Here is a 15,525-nt window from a genome sequence, read left to right on the forward strand (position 1 = left end):
TGCGGACAGGTGGTCCTGGGGCCTGCGCAAATATGCATTCCCCACAGTGAGTCTACTTGCACAGACACTGTCCAAGGTCAGGGAGGATGAGGAGCTGCGTCCTGTTGGTGGCCCTGTATTGGCCCCACTGGACCTGGTTCCTGGAACTCATGCTCCCCTCTAGATTCCTCTGAGGAGGAAGGATCTTCTAATTCAGAGACGGGGCACACTCGTCACCCGCATCCAGACCTCTGGAAACTTCACGTCTGGTCCCTGGACGGGACGCGAAGGTTCTAGGTGACCCCAAGAGGTAGTTAATATCATCACTTCAGCTAGAGCACCGTCTACAAGACAGGCCTATGCCTTAAAGTGGAATCTGTTTATCGATTGGTGAGACATGAAGACTTTGCTGTTGGCTGCATTGGCCTCCATCAAGAGGGTAGGGGACCTGCGAGCATTTTCGGTCGACGAATCGTGCCTGGAGTTCGGGCCGGGTTACACCCATGTGGTACTGAAACCCCGGCCTGGCTACATGCCCAAGGTTCCCACCACTCCTTTCAGGGGCCAGGGACCAGGAGAAAGGCTGTCTCCAAGCAGAGGCACTGGATAGTGAATGCCATCACCTTGGCTTACCAAGCAAAAGGCGTGCCCTGTCCGCTCAGGGTGCGAGCACACTACTAGAAGTGTTGCATCCACCTGGGCGCTGGCACGTGGCGCCTCGCTGTCAGACATCTGTAGAGCGGGGGCTGGGCGACACCCAACACGTTCAATAGGTTTTATAACCTACATGTAGAGATGGTCTCCTCCTGTGTTCTCACCTCAAACGGGTAGAAGCACTGAGAGGCTCGGCTCTTGTCGGCTTGCTGCGCCTCAACGCTTATGTTTTCTCCAGAAACAAACTCTGGGAGTCCTCCACCACCTTCGGTGCCGGGCGTGGTGGAGCATCCGGCATCAGGCCTCTGAATCCTTGAGAACCGATATTGGGCTTGGGCCATGTAAGTGACCCTGTGGGGATCCCACATATGTTCCACCGTTGCTCCTCCATGGAAGCTTGTGTCTTTTCCCTTGGGAGAGCCCTCCCTTCTGGGATGGAGCCCCCTCGCCTTGGCTCAGCTTTGTACTCCACATAACTCCTTCGGGGTAAGATGTGGGTTCCGCTGCGGTCCTTTTCCACCAGGGCATGCTTTCCCAGTGTTATCCAATAGTCTCTGAGTGGGTCATGTGGAACATCAGTGATGGATTTCTTTGTGTGAGCCCTGTCTCATCAGGTAAGAGAGATCAGGAGGCTCATACAGGGCACTGGAAGGGGGCAGAGTCCATGGCACTTTGGTAGGGATTCCTAGGGTGCCAGTCTACCTACTCGGCTCCTCTGCAAAAAAGATAATCTGATGCAATCACCGTCTCATTTATACCCACACGGTGTGACATGAGCACCTGGTGCAATCATTACATGCCAATGTGCATTGGCTCGTTCAGTTGTTCTCAAAGTAGATTGCTTTCGCGAGCGAGATTCCTATTCGTCGGTACTCCGACGTGGCATCTCCGTTCCCTTCTTCAGGGAACGAGGGTTATATATGTAACCAAGACGTTCACCCTGAGCTGATACAGAGATCAAGCATAGTTTCTCCTTCATTCATATCTGGTAGTAGCATTAGTTAATTTACTGTCATGATGTATTAATGTCAATTTTTGTATTATTTGTTCTTCAACTCCTTCTAAAGAATGTAAAAATATGACAAAAAATTAAGTATCAAGCATAAACTTAGGGACTGAAGTTCAGCTTCTAGTCTTCAAAATGGAAATCTTTCATAGAATAAAACAACTCTTTTCCATCCCTTGTTCCTCCCTGTCATGCACATGCACACACATTCCTCCCTACAAAGAGTTTCTGTCAGAGCAAACTCTATTCATGCAGAACACAAAGACTTTAGTTAAACATCCACGAACGCTCACTAAATGCAGCATACATTCAATGAACAACACCAATGCACAACATATGTGAAAGAGAAATCCTTCATAAAAAGGAAACAAAAAAAGGTCTCAGGGCTTTGAGCTGAAGTTTCCGAAGCAGATACCGAGCGACGATTACTGAAGTAGATATTGGTTGAGTAGACAGATCATGTTACACATCAATCTGTGTGTTCACGTTGTTGTGGTTAGTCTAGTTGTAAGCAGTTAGACCTAAACCTAAAGCTCTTAAACAAACCTTCAAACAATACTCACTAAAAGCAACACAACTGCACAAAATTGCCTAATAATTCTCTTTTCCCAACTGACTTTTACTGCAGCCTTCCTCAGACTGTATCCCACAAGGCTTAATCTTGGCATTAATCAGTTGGCGTGGGGTTTGTGTCGAGCCTGGTTTTGGACTGGTCCGTTCTCTGGTTTGGGCATGTTGTCAAAGTTCCAATCCACAGGACTGAGAAGCTGCAGGGTTTTCTTATGCATCCAAATGGGGTTGAGGAAGAAGGTGAGCAGAAAGAGGCCTATGAAGAACAGAAGTCTCTGAACAAGTGGGATGTGTGTGTTCATCTCCTCCCAGTGATCCCAACACACCCACCACATATAGTAGGATAGAACCATCCGGCAGTGGAACATGTGAATCATGATCCACTGATTAGCTTTCCAGAACAGAGTCCTGGACCAGCCCGCCTTAGCAAAGAAGAGAAGAAATGGAAAGGTTAATTTAAAAAATAGTTCACACAATTAGATACACAGGGGGAATGTTTGGATCACAGAGCAAATGACAGAGCATGTCAACAATTTAACTAGCTTAAAAGCAGTCATCCTTCACACACTCATAGTGTTCCTGTATGCTTTTTTTCTTTTCTTTTGTGGAACATAAAATATATTTTGAGGAATGTTTCATAAATTTTTGCTCCCAAACAACTTTTAACATTGTATGTTTTTTTTAGCTTTTCTAAACGTCTTCTTTCAAGTGCCACAGAAAGTCATAGAAATTTGTAACAAAATGAAGGTGCGGAAATGATGACAGAACTATCCCATTAAAGGGTTAGTTCACCCATAAATGAAATGCATGTCATTAATGACTCACCCTAATGTCGTTCCACACCCGTAAGACATCCGTTCATCTTCAGAACACAGTTTAAAATATTTTATATTTAGTCCGACAGCGTATCAATCAATTAAACAAATTTATTTATATAGCACTTTTACAATGACGATTGTTTCAAAGCAGCTTCAGTGTTAAACAGGACAATATTGCAACAAAATTTGATTTGGCTGTACAGTCGATCTGGAGAAAACGGTGATATTATCAGCTTATTTTAATTTATCATAGAGCGACAATGTTGGCAGATCAGTATTATAGTTTATAGAATTAAATAAGACCTAATTAATTAATTTCATTTGTATATTTACAAATATACAAATAAAGATTAAAATGGTCATGAATCAGCTTATTGATTCATATCGCGTGTCAAACTGCTGAAATCACGTGACATTGGTGATGCGAATCATGAATCAATACGTAGATTCATGACCGTTTGAATCTTTATTTGAGGTTTGAAAACAAATGCGGAAGAGAAGACTGATTCTGAATAAAGTCGTCATTTTTGTTATTTTCGGGCCAAAATGTATTTTCAATGCTTCAAGAGATTCTAATTAACCAACTGATGTCACATATGGACTACCTTGATGATGTTTTTATTCCTTTCTAGACATGGACAGTATAGTGTCCATACATACGCTGTCAGACTAAATATAAAATATCTTAAACTGTGTTCCGAAGATGATCGGAGGTCTTACGGGTGTGGATTGACATTAGGGAGAGTCATAAATGACATAAATTTTATTTTTGGGTGAATTAACCCTTTAAGTCACTCAGGAAGTGTGTCTTCAAAATTGTGATCCATCAAGACAATATTTGCCCTGAAAAAGAAAACTGAAAGGTGATTTCATACTATAGTATCCATTGTGCCAATGCAGAGAATGCATATTTGTGTAACGCTATGAATTGCATTCGGAAAAAAGAAAGCAATGACACATGAAATTAAGCTTGCATAGAAAAAGAGCAGTAGAATGAGAAAAAAAACAAGGTTCAGCGATAAGGTCTAGATTTTTTTTAAAAGTGGAACTTCTTTTAACTTGAGTGGTGTGTTTATAGAATGCTGTGTCATGCATAAAACTCTGCAAGACTTGCAATGTTAAAAAACCCACATGAAGTTAATAACAGATAAAGTCCATCTGGCCATGTTTACATAGAAAACCTATGGAAAAGCAGTGCAGTGGAATGCAAAAAAAGCCAATGGGTTAGTTCATATAGAAAATATTACCGAATTTAAAATGTGAGACGCACAGCAGTGGAATAAAAAAATATTCTATAGATTTATTAAAAGTTGAACTTCTAACTTGAGCGTTGCATTTTTAGAATGCTGTGGTATACCTGAGAGATCTCAGAGTCTAGCACCTACAGCCCCTTAAATGGCTGAAACTTATCAGTTCCCCTTTCTAAGAGGGGTGTACAAACATAGCAGAACTATAAGTGTTCTCAGCAATCAAGAATTGTTGAGAAGAGGAAGATAAACATGTTTTTTCCCACACCAAAATAGAAGTAAAACATGCCTGCAGGTGAGAAAGCAGAGGCATTTCATAAAATCACTACAGTCTTTAGACTGTATTTATTTGCTGCTTTGCTCACAAAGATTTTCCCAGCGCAAACATATCTATTAACAAACTGCACAACATCTCACAAACTGATCAAGGTTAAGCAAAAACATTTTATCTTGACCTTGTATCTCACCTTAAGCAACATCCAGGAGATGCAGGTGAAGGGTGTGCTCACCTCCATTAGCAGGGTTACCATAGGCAAGAAATGACCCACCCAGTCCCACAAAACTGCCCCAGCAAACCCTGCCAGGGCAAAGAAGTGGTGCGCAGCTAACGGCAGATCGAAGGACCGGAACACTACGTTGGAGCCATGAAGGGCCACATTTTCAAACAGGAAAAAGCCTGTAGCGGAGAGCACATTGAACCACGACCAGTCCTCCTGCCCGAGAATCTTATCAGAAAAGACAGCAGAGTCCTCCAGGAGTGCTCGAAGACCTGCCACCATGCTTTGAATGCCAAACACAGCCCGTGTCGCAGCTAGATCCCAGAAGACCTTGAAGCAAAGATAAAGTGGATCTACATGGCAGATATCATATCAACAAAAACTGAATCTTTTAAAAACCAATAATTTAATATTAACATATTAAAGGGTTAAATAAATATAAATGTCATCATTTACTCAACCTCAAGTCGTTCCAAACCTGTATGAGTTTCTTTCTTCTGTTGAACACAAAATATTTTGAAATATAAAAGTTTTGAAGAATGTTGGTAATCAATACCAACATGGGTGGCCATTGGAAATATTTTGTGTTCAACAGAAGAAAGAAACTCATACATGTTTGGAACAATTTGAGGGTAAGAAAACAATGACAGGAATTTAAATTTTTGGGTTAACTATCCCTTTAATGGGTACCTTTTCTTTGGCTGATAGCGAGCAGTATGTGTGAAAGAGCAGGGCAGACAGGATGTGAGAGAGGAAGAAAACGAAGGTGTAGAAGATGAAGCTCAGGGCAATGATTTTCAATTTAATGTCCAGGGAAGTGTAGTCCATGTTTAAGTTTTCCCCCGAGGACAATATTACGTTATCTGGTTGGGAAGACATCGCTCAGATGTCACAGTCAGTTCCCATGAAACCAATTACCAGTCTAGAACAAGAAAGACATTCATTATACAGACACACCCTCTATCCTATTTATCTGCATTACTAAGAAAAAATGCTCTGCCTGTACTTTAATACAGCATGATACCAAATTGTGAGCTTAAACACCATGTGAAGGAGTAAAAAAGTAGCTGAAGCCTAACATAATTCAAATGTTGAGTCAGCTCTCTGCTGTATGCTTTTTAAAGCTCATTTAAGTTACTAACTAAACATCTACTCCACGTTACAAGTCTGTTGTTTTTAAAAGTGTGTCGTCTTTGTTCTTACCTCTTGTAGACGAAATACTGTCCAGGAAAATCATTCTTTAAAGTGTAGTAAAGACTCGAACTAATAATGTTATCTTTTGACATGAGCTTGACAATAACATCGCTCACATTCCTACACCCGGTGCTCACAACTCATAACTGATTCTCCCCTCAAAGCACCAGAGACCGACACATCACGTGACCACATCACATGATTAGGCTGATTTAAACGCTGCTCTGTCGCCGTCTGCTGACAGGGAATTGCAGTAATTGCGATTTTTGTTAATATTGTTCAGTATGAATTAGGCTTCCCGTAAATATTCAGTATCCACCAACGAAACAATAAATGAATAACTATTAAATTAAAGTGTCACATAGGCCTACAGAAATGTTTCGTTATTGAATAGCCTACATTCAAATTAAATAGCCTAGTTTTTCTAATTTTAGTTAAGTTAAAATTAAGATCTGAAGAACTGAATCTGATCTGAAGAACATTAAAGTGGACATTTTGTAGTGCTATTAGATTTAGATTTATGTTGTTGTTGTTTAAAACTCGGTCAGGGTTTAAATCAGTGGCAATTTTTATGTTTTGTCAAAACTGGTAATGATAAAAATGTCAAGGAAATCATTTTGTTGTGTTGTGTTAAAGTAATTCAGTTAATTCAAGACAATCCACATAACTCATTTCCTTCAAAAAATTTAATGACTGAATTATTTACAATGATCATAGCAATAATCAAGTCATGAAAAGAAACAAATAATCCAGATGATTATGAACAAAAAGAGTCAAATTCGTAACACAAATTAATAACACAATTTAAACTTTTCATGAATACATACAAAATAAATTAAAATGATAAGTGTAATAATAAACAGCATTCAAAAAAGGGATTTGGAAAAGCAATGAAGCAGAAAAAGCCACATTCAGCATCAGAATGGTGCATGCCACCCAAAAAACTCAACCAATAAATAAGAGCAGAAAAAGAGTTTTGCTTCAACAAAGGATCAATTATGTATTTATATTATATATATATATATATATTTATATAGAACTATTTATATTTATATAATTCTGTACAAATAATGAATATTTGGTATTATATTCACCCTTCATATAGATATGATATACAGTATAATAAATGAAAATATTCTCAGCTAAACAACTACCTTTCTCGTTTGTTATTTTCACGAAGATTTTATAATCTTTTCACATTCTGAGATCCAGGATTAGTCCAGTCCCAAGATGAAGCTTCTCTACAGTAAGAAACCAAGAACCGGGGCATCTCAGTCCGCACTGGTGCCAAAGGCCCGTTGGCTGTTTTTCAAATACTGTGGTTCGGAGGGTAAATTAATAATTTCTTTTTGATAAATACTGACATATGGTTAATTTCAATGGAAATAAATGAAGCAAATGTACATATGAGTAGCGTAAATGTACATGAGGTTTAAACAAGATGACCACCCGGTGCAACCCTGTTGAAGAAAATATAGCCATCGTACAAACAAATCAACATTTGATAACTGATTCCACTGTTTTAAAAGATGGGAAGTGAGCATTTGTTCTTCCAGGTGGTTTATTAAAGGCCAGCTCACCATAACGCTTTCAGACTATCATGTTGAAAGGATGATGATGAAACATGGGGAAGTATGGTGTATGAGGATCTATAAACAGCAGGAGCTGTTCGAACATGTGGCACATAAGCATATTTGGCATATAAACGCTGCCTGCATTATTGGCATGTTTGCATATTGATAATTGAGCAGGTTAATCAGAAAGGACAGCTGCCACACTGCAGGACCATAATTACTCTGATAATTCTATACTATGATATATATATAGAGAGAAAAAAAACATACCGTAAAACATGATTTAAAAAAAAATCCCTTCACTCTGTCATAATGAAAAATTAAATATCATATAATCACTGATTTCAATAGTTAATATGAACAAACAATGAACAAATATATTTTTAGCAAACTTTTTAAAAACTTTTTTAAAGATTAATACATGCTGCAAAAAATATAATGCTCATTGTTAGCTCATGCTAGTTAATGCATTAACTAATGTTAACAAAAAAGACCATATTATAACGTGTTACCCATCAGTTTAGTGTGTATTTCAACAGTCTGACTTGTTTGTAAGGCCATGAAAGCATCAGCAATGACCTTTGGATTTCTGTAAACCCTGAGGGCCACACTGCAAAGCTGTAAATGGTCCAGAACTTGTTTCAAATAATGACTAGCAAAACAATCAATCCAAACTACTGTTGGTGTGAAATGAGAGCTAGACACTGCATCGTGACTTTAGATGCAATTTACAACTGAAAAGTTGTATTTAGTCATCTTCATCGATTACAAGCCTCTCTTGGATGAAATGCTGTAATTGTGTTTGAACAATGGAATAAAACAGAAAAGTACAGAGCGCAGAGAAATTATATTTGCTTCTAACGGAAAGCTCTCCTCAAGGTCATCTTGTGAAGGAAATTGAGAATGTAAAGCTAAAAGGAACTGGAGTGGAAGTGATAAAACTAATCTCCTCTAATCTCTGGCCTCTTCTCCTTCTATGACGCAGAGGCAAAAACAGGGCAGAAATGGTTTGACATTTGAAATTAAATGTGACCGTGCTTGATAGACATTCCATTTCTGTAATGATATGTAGTGGATAAAATATGGAAATTAAAAAAAAAATCTTTCTGAAGGCTTTTGAGTGTGTCAGCAGTTACACTTCAGTGGCTGCGAGTCGAGGACGAGACAACCAGAAGTGTCCATGCATTTACACTTCATATTAACAGAATATCTGAACTGCTGGATGTTTAAGCAGAAACTAAAATCTCTGGACCCGAGGTCCTCTAATATAATCAACCATCCTGTGTACTGCAGTCGCCTGTTTGGACAAATGCCATCAAATAGACTCAAAACAGTTCTACTTTTATTATAGAGTTAAAACTTATCATTCTGCACACTCTCACAGATGTGTGGTATGTGGACTGCAAGCAGTCTAATAGATAAAATATCTATCACCAACCACCAAGTCATCTAGATAATTACGGGAACACCCGACATCTCCTTCAACCGAGACAGAATCATTGATTCTCTGTCAAGACATACAAAAAGGACGTAAAAAGCAGGGTTTTTTGCAGAGAACATGGGTCAGATGCTAGACAACAGCAGACGGAGAGGAAAATGGCTCAGTAAAAATAAATGCAAACTGATGAATGACTATGCGAAGCATGAAAACATTCAGAGACCTGAAATGATAAATCGATAGTCTCACAAAACCTTGCAATTCAACTGCAACAATATCTTTTAGAACTTCATTTCCCTTGGAAATACATACAAACATACATTTAGAAGAAGAAAGTGCAAAAATGCATTTTTGAACCTTTACATTGTTGAATTTAGGTTTTTAAGCAATTGCACTCAAAATCCTACAGTAATTCCTCTAGAATGACATAAACATCAAGTACGTAGTAGTGTGACAGCTGTATATTTGATATCAGTAAGTAGGAGAATGATAAAAACTGATCTCTAATCCGACAGTGTAAACCCTCAGGCTGAGATTTAAGTTTTCTCATAACAGTGTGTATGACCAACAACATTTTTTAAAAGGCTGTGACTGTCCGCTCTAGTCTAAGGCTTCAGTCTAAAATGTATGATTGAGGTATTTCAGCACTGGCACTTACATAAATGCGCCCAAGAGAGTTCATCAGAAAAATACTATGAACTTCACTGGGAAGAGAGACAGGAAAAAAAGAGAAACACAAAGATGAAGAAAGAGAGAGAGATAGAGAAATGAAATGTAACCATGGAAATACAGAGCTATAAAACTTGAAAGAATGGAACCAGATGGAACCAGAACTTAACACTTTTCTTCAGGTTTCTTCATTTAACGAAAACAAATGATTTGTTTAGATTTGAGGCCTAAAAATGTAATTTTCTTTATTTTGAAAGTGCTAAATAGATGTCATAAAGACACTCACTGAGGGATCATCAGATTGGATGTGTTATTACGCTGTGATTAAAGCTTAAATCTAAAGTTATGCTTTATCAAGCAATGTCATTATCACGTGGATCTACAATTGCGATATGTTGTGCAATATGTTTATTTCGGAGAAGTATGTCTCACTAAAAAGGAAAAACTTCATAAGGATGTTGTAGGCAGTTCTGAAACGAGTTACAAAACCCTTTTGACAGGTACGAAAGCCTTCTGTTTCTTTTGATTCGCTTGATGAATGTAATGTGATACGAACTGGCTCTGTTACTGAAAGTGATGATGATGTTGTAATAAAGGTGTTCCCTGTGACTCTCAGAGCCGCGTTTGGGCCTCCGGTATATAGATCTCGATGCTGTCGGCCCGCTCCGATGCTGAGTTTTGGCGGAATGAAGCTGCGCGTTTGGCCGCCATTAGGCGTCTTCGTGCTTCCTGTCTCTGGCGATCAGGGAGATCCAAAGATTTTTCCCTCGTCACACCCTTACGCAATGTCTTCTTTGGTACTGGTGGCGGGAGCTGAAACAACAACAAATAATATCCAAACAAAAAATATGATTTTTTTATTTGATTGAAATGTGTGTCAGGTAATAGATATATAGAGATATAGACACATTTTTTACATATTTATTTTAATTAATAAACACAATATACACTACCATTCAAAAGTTTTGGGTCGGTAAGACTTTTTGAAAGAAGTCTCTTGTAACTCACCAGGTGAGTACTCACCACAAACTGCAATATTGTGTTTTTACTTAATTAATTGTGTTTTAGTAGCGGGACTTTTATTGTGACGGGACACAGTTGTGGGCGACATTTCCTCTTTTCCTGTCATGAGGTAACGCCGCTCTGTTTATCATATTAGATGCATTTAAGTGTGTTTAAAATTATGTTATGAAATTACTCTGTGTTTGCTCAGCGGCTGCTGTGACACTTGTTGCACACTGCTAAGAATAAAGCAAACTGAGGGTAACGCATATATGACGCAATTGACAGACAACTTCCTCAGACGTCCCGGTTCATCTGTTAAAATAGCAATTTTCTCACAATTTACAAACAGTTGGAAACATTTGGGATATCAAATGAACAAAATATATAACACTGGCCTGGTGGTTTTTGAATATTTTACTGCAAAAAACCTACATAGTGCACCTTTAAATAGAGAATTTTTTTTAAATGTCCCGCTTGCACTCTTCCATATAATGGCAGTGCGGCTGACTTCAAACCCTGGAATACTAATGCCACCAGTGGTTTCCTCTTAACTAGTTATACATTTAAAAAAATAAACATGACAGCTTCAAAATTTGTGTTTTCGGGATGGGTGTGTTTTTACGTTGTAGAGTATAGTCAAGTTATGTTTACCATTGACCTTATTTTACTCATTGATGGAGAAGCAAATTATTCGTCCAGGATTTGACTGTTGGCGCTAACACAGTCTCACGAATGTGCACCCTTTCCCTTTATTCCATTTTCCCACTCTTCATTTGTTACCATGGCTATTGATTAGTTGTCACCTGTTTTTCACTGAGTTGATTCACCCTGTGCATTTAAGTTCCTCCTTACATTCAGTTAATTGTCTCATATTGTTTGTGTCTAGCTGTTTTGTCGCTGTTTGCCTGTTAATCCACCTGAGTTTGTTTTATTTAATAATTATTCACTTTCATTTTGATTGAAGACCCTGATTGTCTTCATCTTTATTGGACTTTAGCGTTACAATCGTATACCCCCAGAACACTTGGAATATCGTGTAGCATCGGACCATTCTTTGATACTTTTGTGTCTTTTTTTATGCTAGTTGCTATTCAATGCCATTATATGAATGAGCTGGACTTTATTTTTTATTTCTCATTTTGTGGTCAGAAAAAGAGAGAACGGCATACTGCATTAGAACAACACTAGGATGAGTAAATAATTACTTAATTCTAATTTAAAGGGGGAACTATCATTTTAATATATTTTTTTCAGGATGCTAAAAAGAACAGCATTTATTTGAATAACATTATTCAAATAACATTATTGTTTGGATTTTTTGTAACATTATTCATGTAAATGTAAATATAAAACTTCTGAACTGTAATGTATATGTCAATAAATATTACTATGGACTAATATGACCATCAAAAATCCTTTAACCAGTCAGCTCTCACCTTCTTCACAGGACTCTCAATAAGCCTCCAATCGTTGGACTTGATCTTCTGTAGCTCATTGAATTTGGAGGTAACATCATCGATGGAGAGCTGCAGCAGATCCCAGAACCCAGCCAGGTCCTGAGAGGTGGGCCGAGGCATGGCACTGGGGTCCTGCAACACAGCCCAAAATTTAAAACATGATACTATACCTAAATAATAAATTTAATAATAATAAATGTAAATAACTAAATCAGTCGACTAATAAACATTTGTTAAAATTAATGTTAAAAAGTATTTTATAGTTAAATATAACAATAATAGTATTACACTGAAATGAAAATCTATAAAGCATTTAAAAAAATATTTATGTATTTGCCAAATCCTTCTCCATTTGCTGACTGAGTTTGCATGTGTGAACTGTATAATGGCAAACCTCAAATTAGAAATGTATAAAAAAAAAAAAAACTATTTAAATGCTTTATCAAATGCCATTTACATATTGCATTTTTAAACGATTATTTATTGTTTTAGGAAACTTTATTTTTAATACAAATTTTAAATGTTATTTACAATTATTTACATTAAATTAAATGCATTGATAATATATTTCACTTTACTTTAACACTTCATATTTGCATATGCAAATTTGCATATTGGCTGTTTATTAGTAGGCTTCTTATATTCTGCCTTATTCTGCATTACCATATTCTAGGTCCCTTAACCCTACCCCATACCTAAACATAACCACTACAATAACTACCTTACTTACTACTAATAAGCAGTCATTATGGGTTTATTGAGGGAAAATTCCTAGTAAATAGTGAATGTGTTCCCTAATCTAAAGTGTAACCATTATTATTTGATGCAATGACTATATTTGTATCATTTGTTTTATTTAAATCTGTATGTGGCCAAATCAACCACTGTGAGTGTTTGCCACTGAATAGAGGAGTATTTTCTTCAGGAGGATTTAGGTTGTTTCATTGCTCTATACTTTGCATGCTACAAAACTTCATCATTATTTGTGTTCTCTGCATGCCTGGCTCAGATCAGCTGATGTGCTGCTGTGCATCATATTTAATAAATGTTACAGCAGAACAAAAGGCCAGCTACTACACAACAATTACTCCAGCACAGACAACCCCCGTGGAAGTGTGGTGGTGCATCTGGGGAAGAACTGCCGTGAGTACAAAGCCTATCACACTAACATAAATACAACACAAACTCGTACAAATTGGCATATGGGCACAGTGCTTACTAGGTTCTGCTGGCAAAGCCAATAAAATTGCTGGAATTTCTGGGACATCAAGAGTTGTGCGCTTCCTACAGCACTCCGGATCTTCCCCAAGACTAACACACAAACAGGGAAAGAGATAAATATTTAATAACCATGAGAGCTATTGAAAATATCACACATTTACACAGTTCATAGAGTTCATAAAGCATCTGTACACTCATATACCAGCGAACTTGTACATGAGTATGCATATGTTTCTTCAAGAAAGCAGTAAATGTGAAATCAGTATATTTTTATCAAATAAGCCAATCTTGGTGAGCATAAGAGTCTTATTACATTACATAAACAAATCTGACTACAACCTTTTGAAAGACAGTGTGTACTACATCTGCTCTTTTCATATTTAAGCTCTGTAAGTAACAATAAAGTTGTTGCTTATAGCAAAATTGTACTAAACACCCAATTAAAACGTCCTCATGGATTTTAAGCAAGCTTATCCTAGTTTGCTGGTGTTCACAGTCTTGGGTAATTTTCAGCTGGTCAGGGGTGCATTTCCAGAACAACAATGTAACTCGCTGCTTAACTATACTTGTACGAAATCAACTAGCTTCTCACTCGTATTGTGGCAAATTTGATGTTCAACCACGTTGGTTAATGATGTCACGCAGGCTGTGAACTTCTTTTAATGAATTAATTTGAGATTGAATGAAGATTTTTGCTATAAATTAGCATCTGGGGACTAATTCCTAAAGGACTACATTAGTTATTTTGCTTTATTTCCAATTTCAACCATAGGCTTTTTCTTACTAGTAGATGTGTACATGTGCACTCTTCAAAAGCGGTGCTTTAAATCTTTTTGACAAACTAAAAGACGTAAATGACATCTGTATATATTCGGAATAAAAGATATAGATTGTACTGAATGTCAGCTAGCTTATTTTGTTCAAGATAAGGATTTATAAAGTCCACGTATCATGCCAACAATGCTTCTAACCACAGGACGACACACAACCACACAACTTTGCAATGCTGTTTTGCGATTGTTCATTGGAACTATGGTTTTTGGGAAACACAGACTCGTTGAACTATGCTGATAATGACAGAACTTGCGTCCATACTTGGCTAACGGTGCTTTTGGGAAACCCACCCCAGGTTGGGAGACCACTAGGCCAACCAGCTAAATACAAACTAGAAAACCATCTCAAACCAGTAAACCAGCTTTTTTCAGCAGCCCAAAGTACAATGGAAACATGACATATGCAGTGTAGTATGTGTCTGTCAAGAAGCAAGCTCTTCTTCAAATTCACTATATAATCTGAAAGTATGTGAATACTCTCATGAACTCACAACGCAAGTGATTTAAACTTTCACTCTCATACTCTAATGCATTCTCACACATTCATTTCTGTGCGTTGTCTCTCTCAGTCTGTCGTTCAGAGCCTCAGCGCTGCTTTGAGCTCTTTGCCATGGAAACCTGACAGATGTTGACAGAAGTAATTGCTCACATGGCAGCACTCTCAGTGTGAGCCTCTAATAACCTGGAGCTCTGCAAACGTTTCACGGTTAAATGTGACACTTCTCTGGATTCATACCTGACACTTTGAAACCTGGAGCCAAACTCTCCACCAAACAAATATTACAATATAAAGATTTAACGGCTCATGAAATCGGAGTGCTGTTAACTCACTTTCCTCTGACAGATCGTTCTCTTCCGCCTCTCCCTCCAGCTCTTTGCACCACCCCTCCATCTTTTTCGTCTCCGCGTGCAACAGCTGCATGAACCAGCTTCCGTCCCTCCTGCATGAGGGCGATGCTCTTCCCGAATCTGTCGGTTGGGGAGGCGTCACGGTAACTGCCACAGTGGCAACAGGTTCCCGTGGCGAGGGCTCCAGCCATGGCTCGGGACTACGCTGGGGACTCGGAGGCTCTGTGGGGGTGCGGTAGTCCTCCCGGTAGCTGAAGAGACCCTGTGTGCGGACGGTCCGTACGGCGCCATACTGCGTTGGGGTGCTGGGCTCGCTGTGACGCTGGAAACCTCCACCAAACTGAAGACCTTTATCCTCCATTAAAGGAAAACCCTCCAACTCCAGATCAGCCTGAACGGCGGCGGTGACACTGTTGGACCGCTTAAACCGGCCCTGTCTGTATGAGAGAAAAAGACCTCAAATGATACAACATTTCACACTCAGAGACAACAACATTTCACACTCAGTTGGTAC

General features: G+C 38.4%; 2 protein-coding genes across 9 annotated transcripts in view; both read right to left on the bottom strand.

The window, feature by feature from the left end:
• Positions 1–277: 277 nt before the first annotated feature.
• Positions 278–6,137, bottom strand: cln8 (CLN8 transmembrane ER and ERGIC protein). The gene is made up of 4 exons (XM_067455479.1): positions 5,975–6,137; positions 5,462–5,693; positions 4,742–5,101; positions 278–2,631 (listed from the first exon to the last, which is right to left on the bottom strand). The coding sequence occupies exons 2-4, from the start codon at positions 5,648–5,650 to the stop codon at positions 2,311–2,313; spliced, it is 870 nt and encodes a 289-aa protein (XP_067311580.1). The 5' UTR covers positions 5,651–5,693; positions 5,975–6,137; the 3' UTR covers positions 278–2,310.
• A 502-nt stretch (positions 6,138–6,639) lies between these two features.
• Positions 6,640–15,525, bottom strand: part of dlgap2a (discs, large (Drosophila) homolog-associated protein 2a) — a 238,503-nt gene continuing 229,617 nt past the window's right edge. For all 8 annotated transcript variants that reach the window (XM_067455481.1, XM_067455487.1, XM_067455480.1 and 5 more), the window contains 4 exons: positions 14,994–15,448; positions 13,328–13,419; positions 12,088–12,240; positions 6,640–10,459 (listed from right to left, as the gene is read on the bottom strand). In XM_067455481.1, coding sequence (XP_067311582.1) covers positions 10,259–10,459; positions 12,088–12,240; positions 13,328–13,419; positions 14,994–15,448 — 901 coding nt within the window. In that variant the 3' untranslated portion in view covers positions 6,640–10,258. The remainder of the gene's footprint in view (positions 10,460–12,087; positions 12,241–13,327; positions 13,420–14,993; positions 15,449–15,525) is intronic.

This window comes from Pseudorasbora parva, chromosome 10 (genome assembly GCF_024679245.1).
Source record: "Pseudorasbora parva isolate DD20220531a chromosome 10, ASM2467924v1, whole genome shotgun sequence".
Lineage (NCBI taxonomy): Eukaryota > Metazoa > Chordata > Actinopteri > Cypriniformes > Gobionidae > Pseudorasbora > Pseudorasbora parva.